Below are 12,687 nucleotides of genomic sequence, written 5' to 3'. Positions count from 1 at the left end.
CTTCACAAGTGCTTCTGAGTCCCACCCCCACCTTAGGTGGAACAGAATGGCTTGAAAGGACTAGGTTGGAGTTGGGTACTTCCCTTCCCTCACATGGAAGGCTGGAGCCAAACTGGAGTTTTGGTATTTCCCCTCCTCCAGGTAAGTTAGGCTCTGAAAAAAATCCCAGTAGTTTAGGCTCCAGTAAAATCTGGAGGCAGGCTTCGTTAAGAAGAACAGAATGCTCTGGTATATTTCAAAATGGTTACTCTCCCCTCTACCTGCGGAAGGCAGGAAGGGGTTTTTCTCCAACATTCACTGTTGACAACCTGGTTGAGCTAGTGGGGGTGAAACTCACAAAAGTGTGGGGCTCCCTGATGACTGGATTCACCTGGAGTTATTAACCCTCAGACTTGTCTACACTGAGCCTCCAGCAATCTGTCAATCACTGTTCAGGTTTTCCTACCCCTGGTACTGGTTCCCATAGAGGTTTCTGCTCCTGGGTTCCTGTTCCTCTGTATTTACCTGTCTGTCTCTCCAGTTTTGGAAGCAGGAATTTGCCCTGCTTCCTCCCTTCTCTGATGAGTCTAAGAAGAGCTTTCTGTTTCTTTCAGTTTGTTCAGCTTTTCACTTATTCTTAGGATGGCATAATAACTCCCGAACTCCTTACACGTTGGACCATAAACCAGTAGCCAGTAACTGATCTTTTACAATGTTTCCAAGGTAATTCAATGGGGAAAGGTTACTCTTTTCAACAACTGTGCTAGTGAATCTCAATCTTTACCTCATCTCATACACACGAATCAACTCAAAATGGATCATAGATCTAAATGTAAGAGCTACAACTACAAAACTTTTAGGAAAAAAGTTATTTGTAACCTTGCGTTAGGTAAATATTTTTAGATAGAACATAAAAAGTACAAACCGTAAAATGAATAACTTATAAATTTAACTTCACAATAATTTAAAACTTCTGTTCGTTGAAAAGTAATGTTAATGAAATGGAAATACAAGCCACGAACTGGAAAAAAATATATGAGCAATATATATTTGATCGAGAACTTATATCCAGAATATGTAAAAAACTCCTATCTTAATAATAAGAGCATACGATACAATTTTTAAATGAGTAAAAGATTTTAACAGATTTTTCACCAATGATCTTTCACAAATGGCAAGCAAGCATATGAAAACATACTCGACAACAATCGTTATTAGAGAAATATGAATTAAAACCACAGTTAGATACTAGCACATGCTGGAATGGCTACTACTTTTAAAAACTGACAACATTAAGTGCTAGAAAGAATTTGGAACACTTGGAAATCTCAAAGATTATAGGGGGAATGGAAACCAGTACTGACACTTTGGACAACAGTTTGGCAGTTTCTTATAAAGTTATATGCATATATATATATTATTCATAATTTTCAATAACTGGAAATAACCACAGAAATGCTACTCAGCAATAAAAAAGAAACAAACTACTGACACACTGTTGGATCTCAGAAGCATTGTACTAATTGAAAGAAGTACTCCAAAAGCTACATACTGCATAATTCCATTTATGTGAAGTTCTAGAAAAAGTGAACTACAATGACAGAGAGCAGATCAGTGGCTGCAGGAACCTGCGCCTGGGGAGGGGAATGAAGAAAAATGTGGTGGTGGTAGAATTGTTCTGCATCATGGCTGTGATGGTGACACATTCATCAAAACTCATCTAATTGCACATTTAAAACTAGTGCATTTTATTGTATAAAGTTGATTTTTAAAACGTATAAGCATAAAAATCAGATGAGTGGTGGTCAAAGGTTGGCATAGGGAGAAGAGACAGACCACAAAGGGATACAATAGGACCTGTGAGTTGGTAATATTCTGTAACTTGATTGTGGCATTGGTTCCATGACTATATACATTTATCAAAACTTACCAAATTATGTGTATTAAAAACTTGAATTTTGCAGCATACAAATTATATCTCAATGAACCAGACTTTCAAACAGTTAATAAAAAATAAATATATAAACAAAAAGAGACTGGAACACAACAGAGCAAATTATAAAGGGTCCTGTAAGGGAAAAGTTTGTGCCCCAAAATTTTATAGGCAGTCATTTTAACAAAGGGCAGGTGAAAGAGGTTTTCAGAAAATACCTAAGGAGTTTTCCTGAATGAAATACCTGGGGTCTTGTGACAGAATAAAGGAATGTATTTCAAAAGGAAAGAACGCAGAAACACTGATTAATTATATAATTGTTGTTCTACATGACAGTATAAATGTGGTAACAAACAGAGCCACCAGAAGCATGTACATTACCGTTGTGTACTAGAAAAAAGATCCTTCTCCTCTCTCTTTTTTTAGTGTAAAAAAAGAATATCCACATGAAGAGGATGGAAGGAGTGAGGGAGGGAATTATGCCATTGATTACCCCAGAGAAATTTAACTGTGATGCATCAGAAGATAATATTGTTGAATTCCTCTCTTCCACAAAGGGGAATAAACAATTATCTTTCTGCCACTGACATTGATGAGTTTAATATGATTTTAAGCTAATCTTTTAAAAAGTTAATTAATAAATGTCATATAATATATATTTAAAACCCTTTGGAACATATATTATTTACTTTTTTACATTTAATTTTTATTTTATCAAAGAGGTAATTGTGGTGTAACACGTTAAAGGCAGGGTGTCCATAAAGTCAAGAAATATGTATACTATAAATTAATTACTTTTTTACTGATTGAAGATACCCCTGAACACGTTATATGTGCTATTGTTTTCAGACTTCATGGCCCTTCTGCAGTTCTGCATGCCTAGATGAACAGCAGTGGTCCCCTGCCCACACCATCCATCTCCTTGCTCCAACTCCTGCTTCCCAAAGGCAGGGACTTTCACCTGTTTCATCATCTATTTACTTCCATATTTCCAGATAACATGCTTGTTTTGTTACTTCTTGATTTTTTTTCAACTTCAGATATTATTTGCTGACTTTCTAATGTGGAAGACAAGATTAAGACCTCCCCAAGACTTGTGATGATGGATGACTTTGTTTTTTGCTTCTTGTGTTCTTTGATTTCCTATTATGCACATGTTAACTTTTAAGAAATAAATGTTATTTTAAAAACCTTAAAAAAAAAGACCTCCCCAAGAGGCAGGACAGGAATAAAGACGCGGACATAGAGAATGGACTTGAGGACACGGGGAGGGGGAAGGGTAAGCTGGGACGAAGTGAGAGAGTAGCACTGACATATATACACTACCAAATGTAAAATAGATAGCTAGTGGGAAGCAGCCGCATAGCACAGGGAGATCAGCTCAGTGCTTTGTGACAGCCTAGAGGGGTGGGATAGGGAGGGTGGGAGGGAGACGCAAGAGGGAGGGGATATGGAGATATATGTATACATACGGCTGATTCACTTTGTTATACAGCAGAAACTAACACAACATTGTAAAGCAATTATACTCCAATAAAGATGTTAAAAAAAAAAAAGACCTCCCCAAGAGGGGCACACGCATGCACACAAACACACACACACATTCACCTCCCCCATTCTGTCATTACAGTTATAACTCTTATTCAGATCGCCATAGATACAAAATACTATTCACAGCTCAGCTACGCATGTACCATTTGCTTTTCTGATACCTCTTGCTGTTTTCCTAAAGTTAATGCTTATCTTGTTTTTTCATCATCGTAGGTTTTCCTTGCTGCCAGGCTGGGTTTTAACTTTCTCCATCTGGATAAATCTATGGTCCATCTGTTTTCTGGATTCTAAAATTTTTTACTGTCATAGCCATGCCTGTTCTCTGTCCATAAAGCTTGATGCAACTGTATCCCTTTACCATGTTAAGCAGAAGCCCCGCCCAGTGTCAGTAACTGACCAAGCCAGGCAGACACCTGGAGGGGGCAGGGGGTCAGACTAGGTGGGCTTTGTGCTCCGTGGCACATCGGGTATCTCAATGCATCTTCCAAACCACTGAGGCTTCATCCGCCAGGCCCTCTTATTCCTAATGTGCTCAGATCCCATTTCTCTTGAAATTGGAGGAGACATTTGTTTACTTAAAATACAGTTAATTCAGTGGATGTGAGAGGAAGGCCCTGGGCCTCATACCTACCTTCACGGCGCTGAAGCAGAACATGTGCAGCACAGCTGCGGCGGAAGCACTCCGGGCCACGCTGTAAACGGCCGACAGCATCCCCGAAACAGCTGGAACACAAACGTCAAGAGCTCCCTTCTAGACTGGCAAGTCTCACGGTCAGTAAATGTGGTAAGACATGAAGTTTGTATGTAAATCAACTATACGCCAATAAAAATTTTTAAAAAAAAAAGAAGAAGAAATGAAGTTTGTAGCCTTCAGATGCAAAATGCCTGCGAAAGGGGCAAAAAATCAATCTACAGGGCAGTCAAAAAGCCCTGGGTGACTCTTAGTACAAGAAAGACACTGACCGTTAACTAACAACTCAGGAGGACCACAGATAGAAAGAACTTTTGATAACATTCTTGGAAGGCTGTGTGAACCAGTCAGTGTGGAAGTGGGGAGACCTTGTTGCTTACAGTTGGAAGCTGCTGGCCCAGGAAAGATCAGGGACGGCGCGATTTCAACAGAAGAAAGGAGAGAGATGGAGATGGAGATTGGGATGGAGATAAAGATGGGGATGGAGACGGAGATGGGGATGGAGATGGAGAAAGAGATGGAGACAGAGATAAGGACAGAGGGAGATGGATGATAGACAGATAGATAGATAAAAAGAACAAGAAAGCACTCCTGTGTGTGTGAGTGTGTGTGTGTCTGTGTGTGTACAAGGAGGTGGCAGCAGTAATTAATTGCCCTCTACGCTCTTGTGCTTTATGTACAGATTTCATGGAATCTTTACAGCAACGCTATGAGATCAGCATGTTAGTCTCCATTTAGAAAAGAGTAAACTTTAAAGGTAAGCAATCTGGGTAAAGTCTCCAAGTAAGCATTAGATGAAGCTTTATCCACCTTGGTTGGAATCTAAAGTACACACCAAATGAAAGGACATAGGTCACCTGTCTGTACAGGCCCGCACACCACACACACTCACAATGTCACACACACTCACAACGTCACACGCACACGCTCCCAGACTAACTCAGACACGTACATGCTCAAATACACACGGCGCACACACTCACCTCCACTCACGCACATTCACACACAGTCACACATACAGCTTTTCCAAAGAATACTTAGAAGAGCCTTAAACCTAGTGCAAAGCTCATGGAATTCTACGCTTCCCTGTTTTCCGCTTGTGTCAAGCTGGGTGGACCACTTTCAGTTTGGGTGAATGAATCTAGAAGGGCCCACCATCAACCTGACCGACCGGAGCTGAAGTCCTTTAAAGGCTCAGGACAAAGAACACCTAACTGTCCAGATCTCATTCCATGCCTGAGGCTATTTAGCCCTTATCTGAACTTCAGACTTTTTTACAGGACGAACAGAATGAACAAGACTTACCAGAACCTCCAAAAAACAGCATGTCAATTTGCTCCAAAAGATAGATGCAGAAAGTGTTGATCTGCGGGAAGAGCCCAAGGAGGGAGATTGCAGGGAAGCAATATAGAAATACTGGAAGTGAACAGACAAAATTGACGGTAAGCGCGCGGGAAAGGTGGCCGAGGTTCCCGCTGCAGTCCCACCTCCCTCCCCCCTTTCAGCCCAGCCCACCCCGCCCAGGTCCTGGAGATAATACGGCCTCCTCTCCCCTACCCACTGGAGGAGGCTGGAGGTGGAGCCAGACAGGCCCGTGGAAATAATAAAGGTGCTGCTTTTGAGGAAGAGGCGGGCCTGGGACTGAGCAGACACATGGGGATGGTGGGTAGAGAACAGATCGGCCTTCAGCTTGCAATGACAGACTTGGACTTAGGGGAAATGAGATGGGAAAAGAGGACCAGGAAAATTACAGGATCGTGCAAAACCCAAGCACAGTTGTTAAGAGGGTCTCTTCCTGCAAGGCTCCTTGCTTTGTGCTTCTGTCACCTCCAGGGCTTGAGTTGCTGCGTCTGTTCTGTTCTAAATACCCGGTGGAGACTCAGGTTTCACTCAGAACCTCAGACCCACGGAGCAGCAAGGGAGAGTGGTGATGAACTAAGAAACTCCACAGCCATGACGGTGCGACACTGAAGGGCCTGCTTCTCAGGTGGCGCAGGTCACCTGGGAGATGAAAGGGACCCTGCCTGAGGAGAGGAAGACTGCCAGCTTCCCAAACCGTAACAGTGCAACTGGATGAAACATCCATATGTTATAATTCAATGTCTCACAGAGATCATTTGTTCAGGAAAATAACACATAGTTGAGCTGCATTTTACAGCAATTTCCCCATCATTCTCTCTTTCTCGATCCTATTTGAGTTGGGTTTCAGAGAAACACAGAAACCCCCATTAGTGGTGCCACAGTACATCTGTCTACCTTTCTGTCTCAGTCTATTGGGTGGAAAGTCAATGAAGTTTGATACTGGTAAACCCTAATAAAACTAAGGAAATTTGATTTGAAATCTAAGACACCTAAACATGGAACTACGTCCAAACCCCATGTATAAACTGCGGTGAAAAGTGCAGGTAGGGAGGATGGGGACCGCGTCTCAGCTATTTCTGAAAAACTGGAAATGCAGACTTTCCACAGTGAAACTGTAGCGATGAGAGTACTGATGTGTCCCATTCTCTGGCTAATCGTGGGTTAACCCCGCTACAATAAAAAGGGGCAAACCCAACTACAACAATACCAAGAAACTGTTCCAACAATGTGGGGAAATAAAATTTTATGTAATGAACATGGCTATGACAAACGGGCCTTTGTTTGGGATTGGAGCCATATTTTGACACACATGGTGATTTTGTTGTAATGTTGTCTGTGGCAAGATTTTAACTATATGGTGAAAACCCAGAGCATCTGTGAGTAATACGTTTCTCAATCAAAGTCGGCAATAACAAGGGGGGGTCGGGGGAAGGAATGGGAGCTTAGGATTAGCAGAGGCAAACTATTACATATAGGATGGATAAACAACAAGGTCCTACTGTATAGCACAGGGAACTATATTCAGTATTCTGTGACAAACCATATTGGAAAAGAATATGAAAAAGAGTATACTGATATATCTATGTTTAACTGAGTCACTTTGCGGTACAGAAGAAATTAACACTGTAAATCAACTGTACTTCAATAAAGTTTAAAAAAAAAAAGTCAGCAATAAGACACAAGTATGGATCTGCTAGTCATAACTATATAACAATTTCTTTTTTCAGTTTTTATATGAAAGGAAAGATATAAGAAATAAACAGACACTTAATAGCAGGACATATAGTTTTGAGCATAAACATTTTAATTCATATGATTTTAAGCAAACTGACTAGTTCTTTTCTTAAGTTTGGGACTCAAAACCCAGCAATGAAGATTAGATGGTACGCTGCATTCTTCATGGGCATTGGTCTACATTCTCAAGTGTTGTGTGCAGTGAAAACTATACCAAAAACGAAGAACTACAGGGAAAAGTATGGGTGTGAAATAATATAATAATGGTAGACAAATACTGGAAACTGTGCAGCAAAACGTGGGTAAAGAAGTATTCTCTATAAGAAATACATTAGGCAATAAAACCCAAACTAATAAAGTGCAAAGAACTGGAACACAATGAATGATGCTGGGGGAAAATAAAATGGTATGAGACACGAGGAAGTCCTAACTGAAGATTCTCTGGCTGTGCCTGCAGAGCAGGAGCTAGATGACACAGCACAGGACGGACAGCAGTTGACGGGGAGCCCAGGGTCTAGGTCTTCCCCAGGATGAAGTACAGAGGAAACCTCCCGTCTTTAGAGTCAGAGCCATGCAGGTGGAACCAGAAGAAGGTGGAGGTCACGTGAATGTCAGGGTGCAGCGCACGTGAATGAAGAAGCATCAGGAGGATGGCTAGAAAATTCCACTTGAAGTTGCCGAAATGATTTTGTCCTTTTTTCCATAAGTAAACAATCAAAAAGTCCCTGTGGTTGTTGGCAACTTTCCCTGTGCACAAAGACTCTTCTTCTCAGCGTCCTGCTGACAGCGCCTGTAATTTTCCCTCACATCTTCCCTACTCCTCATGTTGCCTAATAATTACCATAAATGCAGAAACTTCTGGTACAGTTCCACTTCTTTCCAAGGACAATGCATAAATAAAAATACTGGAACTTGCTTCTTTCTTCCGTTATGTGAATAGGAATATTCATTACTATATTTGCAGGTTGGGGCTTGGGGGAGGTAAGCAGAATTAAAATAACATGGAAGTAAAACCAAGACTGTGAACTTGGTATGACTGTATACGTTGTGTGTCTCCTACATGCCATATCTGTGTATTAGCATGCCGTGCTGACATGGATTCCTGGGGCCAAGAGACAAGTCTTTACACAGACATGGAAATGTGAGTCTCGGAGTGCAGATGAGGGTGGATCCATCTCAGTCACTGGTTACAAAACCTCCACCATCTCCAAGGGTTACCTCCTTGAAGCTGCATTAGTGTAGGTAAGGGATTATGGTCCTAAAGACTAAAATAAAACATCAAACTCTCACATCTGAAAAAGGACCATAGAGGCCATCTGATAAAGAACCTACCCAGCGCGTGGAACCCTTCTACAAGTGACGGCTGTCTCATCTTGCCTGAGTTCTTCCCACGTCAGGGAACTTCTCGCATCACTAGGCAACCCACGGCCCTACTGTACAGCTCTAAACCAAACCACAACACCAGGCTTCCAGTGAGCCGAAATCCACCTACTAGCCACTGGGACTAGTTACTACAGCTACACCAACAGAGAACAACAGAGAATAAAATCCCTCCCACTTCGACCTGGCAGCCTTTTAACCACCTACAGCCATCACGTGTGCCTCTAGGACTCAAGCATTTCTTCTGTAGGCTGGACGCCCCCATTCCCTTGCCCCATCTGCTGACCCAGTGTAGCTCATGTGGCCACATTCTTCAGGGCATGCTCTAGCTTTGTTACTGCTCCTCTGGAAATACGGTTCTAAGAACCGAAGACCTCTCGGTTTTCTCATCCAAAGGATGATTACAAAGCCAGTCTCGCTCATAGGCTTTTGCTGAAGTTACCCAAATGGAAAATAATAAAAAATTTCAGCCCAGAGGTCAGCAAAGGAAATGAGCACTGACTAAGAAGGCCCTTCACCTTCCTCCTGGAGGGAAAAAAAAAATTTTTTTTTCCTTATAATGAAAGAGAAGTGATATTCTGAACATATATGAAAGATCATAAAAGTAAAATAAATTATGTAAGAATATCACCCTGAGTGTTTCTATTTCCTTAATTCACCCCTCAGCCTACAAAAGCAACTAGTCCCACCATTGACTTTGTCTTTCTTCTTGTGCCAATTTTATCCCCCAGATTCCTTGTCTCTTGTCACTGTGCTTTCTCCTCCTTCTATTGTTCTGTTATCTGATGTTCTCTTCTTGGATGACATATGACAAAGAGCTTCTCCATCCTTCCCACCTGCTCAGTGGCCACTGGACTCATCTCCTACCCTTGGTTCACATTCAACCCCTTCCTCCCTGGGAGCAGAATAAGTCAGCAGACACCAGATCTTCCTGTCTCCCTTGCCCCTCCTCTTCCTCTGGCGCCTCTCTCCATTGTGGTACGTTGGTGGTCTGAGCAGAAACCAAGAGTGGCAGTGGGGAACAGAGATTATCACCCATAAGGCACAACTCCAGCCGCTATTCCACATGCCCCAGCACCAGTCAGAGGAGGACCACTTCCTCCGCGTGACAGGCACAAGAGCATCTTCAGACACATGATGGTAAACAACCTCACATGTACTCAGTTCCTGTTTCTCTCTTGTCCTGGTCCTAATGATGGCTTTGACAATCTCCTCTTGAGTAAAATTTCTGGCTGGCAAGTAACAGATCCAGGGGGTGGTGTCTTTGGTAACTGTCCTTTATCAATTCATCTGGTCAATGGGATCAGATAATCACAAGTTAGCAGGTGTGGAAACCTCTGGATGTCATCACAAGAATTCTCAGAGCTTTGTCAGTCAAGTTTTCGGAGCTGTGGGCGCACAGTGGGGCAGCCTCTTTGCATAATAAAGATAATAATAGCTAATACCTGGTTAAAGGCACGTTTCTATGTGTTTAAATATACCAACTCATCTAAAATTTGCAACAATCTCCGTGGTGTGTACTATTTTTGTCCCCATATCACAGTTGAATTTTGCTCAAGGTCACACAACTAGTAAAGAAGCAGAGCTGGAATTCAAACAGCCAGCCATCTAGCTCCGAAGCTGGGGCTCTACACCATTATATTATGAAGGTCACTTGTGTAAATAGAGCATTTTACATCAAACACTGCCTAGACCTTAAGGCAAGTAAAGTGCACCAGTGGAAGGCTGGGTGACGGCATATCCAGGACTCCATCTGAACTGAGAACCATGTCCACTCACGTGTTACCAGAGCATCTGTGCCGTGCAGGCGGGGCTGTGGCTGCCACCCTAATGGCAAAATCGCCTCCACCCTGGGGAGCCCCACTGACGCCACACACCAGGCACCTCAACCACCAGTCTTCAGCTATTATGATGCTGCAGCTCCCTGCTCATGGATATCAACATCCTTTAGAATAAGCCCCTTGTTGGATGCTCGGGGCTCTGGCTCCCAGGCCATCTTCTGAAAGCGTGCAAGCCAAGAGAAAAATGCGCATCTCTCAATCCAATAATAAAGTAAGAAAGTTTCTCCAATGAGGGATTCAGAAAATAACGGGGAGGGGCTTCCCTGGTGGCGCAGTGGTTAAGACTCTGCCTGCCAATGCAGGGGACACGGGTTCGAGCCCTGGTCTGGGAAGATCCCACATGCCGCGGAGCAACTAAGCCCGTGAGCCACAACTACTGAGCCTGCGCGTCTGGAGCCTGTGCTCCGCAACGGGAGAGGCCGCGACAGTGCGAGGCCCGTGCACCGCGATGAAGAGTGGCCCCCGCTTGCCGCAACTAGAGAAAGCCCTCGCACAGAAACGAAGACCCAACACAGCCAAAAATAAATAAATAAATTTAAAAAAAAAAAAAGAAAAGAACGGGGAGAAATACCCTCCCACCTCTATATTCTTCCCCACAACCCCCAAATGAACTCACCTATTAAGAGGTCCCTAGCCGACTGGAGAGACCCTGGAGAGAAGAGCTTCAGGCCATACACAATGTAAGTGGGAGGGTACCTGGCTTTGGCCCCAGTATCAAGAAGCAAAATAAGGCCACACAGCACACAAAAATAGATTGGTCTGCTGTATGTTATGATTTGGTTGTGTCCCTAGAAAACAAAGGCAATTTCTGAATGGTACCTTTAATTTTGATTAAATAACAAAAGCCTCATAGTCAATCATTTATACCATATTACACAACTTACAGCATATAACAATTCACCCCTCCCCCGCCATAATTCATACACACAAAACACCAAGGGAAAAAAAAAATACCCTGATGCTTACTCTGTCAAAGAAGAATAACAATATCAAAAAGAATGTTATGTCTCTCAGACTCAGCAAGATTTACCTGAAAATGTAATTACCAGCCTTGGATAAAATCTAGATCTAATTCAATGCTTCCCCCACAGTGAAACTTCCATTTGTGTTGTTCATTTCAAGTGCAAAACTAATTTAAACCACTATTTGCTCTGCATGCTCTAAGTTGAGCTCCATTATTAACAAGAAATAGAATTATAAGTTGTAGGCTTCAATTTCCTTATGTCTTAGAAAGCAAGACAATACAGGTGCCAAATTATACCTGCAGAGACTGCACAAAATGTCTCAGTGTAGCACAGTGGAATAATCAATTTTTAAACATTTGCTATTTATATGCATTGTCCTCTGAGGAGGACCAAAAACTTAATCGATTTCATCTTAGCCTTCAAAATGTTCTTAAGAGGCGAGAGGACACATTGTTTTATTCTTCTTCTGGAATGGATAGAAAAATTAAGGAAAAGCTATAACATCAACTTGCCAGGGCAAAAGTCAATGAAGAATTAATTTACCTCTCACAAATCAATGCACAATTCATAAGGTTCAAAAAACCAACAAAAATGAATTAGGGAGAGAATATTATTTGCAATTCATGAACTACTTTGAGTATAAAAAGTCAAGATGAAAGTGATACAAGTTTGATCACCTCACACCAGTCAAAATGGCCATCATCAAAAAATCTACAAACAATAAATGCTGGAGAGGGTGTGGAGAAAAGGGAACCCTCTTGCACTGTTGGTGGGAATGTAAATTGATACAGTCACTATGGAGAACAGTATGGAGGTTCCTTCAAAAACTAAAAATCGAACTACCATACAACCCAGCAATCCCACTACTGGGCATATACCCTGAGAAAACCATAATTCAAAAAGAGTCATGTACCACAATGTTCATTGCAGCTCTATTTACAATAGCCAGGACATGGAAGCAACCTAAGTGTCCATCGAGAGATGAATGGATAAAGAAGATGTGGCACATATGTACAATGGAATATTACTCAGCCATAAAAAGAAACGAAATTGAGTTATTTATAGTGAGGTGGATGGACATAGAGTCTGTCATACAGAGTGAAGTAAGTCAGAAAGAGAAAAACAAATACCATATGCTAACACATAGATATATGGAATCTAAAAAAAAAAAGAAAAGAAAAGAAAAAAGAAAAACGGTTCTGAAGAACCTAAGGGCAGGACAGGAATAAAGACACAGACGTAGAGAATGGA

General features: G+C 42.0%; 1 protein-coding gene across 5 annotated transcripts in view; it reads right to left on the bottom strand.

The window, feature by feature from the left end:
* The window catches only part of PCNX2 (pecanex 2), a 281,650-nt gene that overhangs the window by 188,137 nt on the left and 80,826 nt on the right, over positions 1 to 12,687 (bottom strand). For all 5 annotated transcript variants that reach the window (XM_082407553.1, XM_082407550.1, XM_082407549.1 and 2 more), the window contains 3 exons: positions 11,088 to 11,259; positions 5,460 to 5,570; positions 4,095 to 4,186 (listed from right to left, as the gene is read on the bottom strand). In XM_082407553.1, the coding sequence (XP_082263679.1) occupies positions 4,095 to 4,186; positions 5,460 to 5,570; positions 11,088 to 11,259 (375 nt within the window). The remainder of the gene's footprint in view (positions 1 to 4,094; positions 4,187 to 5,459; positions 5,571 to 11,087; positions 11,260 to 12,687) is intronic.

The sequence above is a fragment of the Balaenoptera borealis genome, assembly GCF_965194805.1.
Source record: "Balaenoptera borealis genome assembly, chromosome: 10".
Taxonomy (NCBI): Eukaryota; Metazoa; Chordata; class Mammalia; order Artiodactyla; family Balaenopteridae; genus Balaenoptera; species Balaenoptera borealis.
This window is presented reverse-complemented; position numbering and strand designations above follow the sequence as displayed.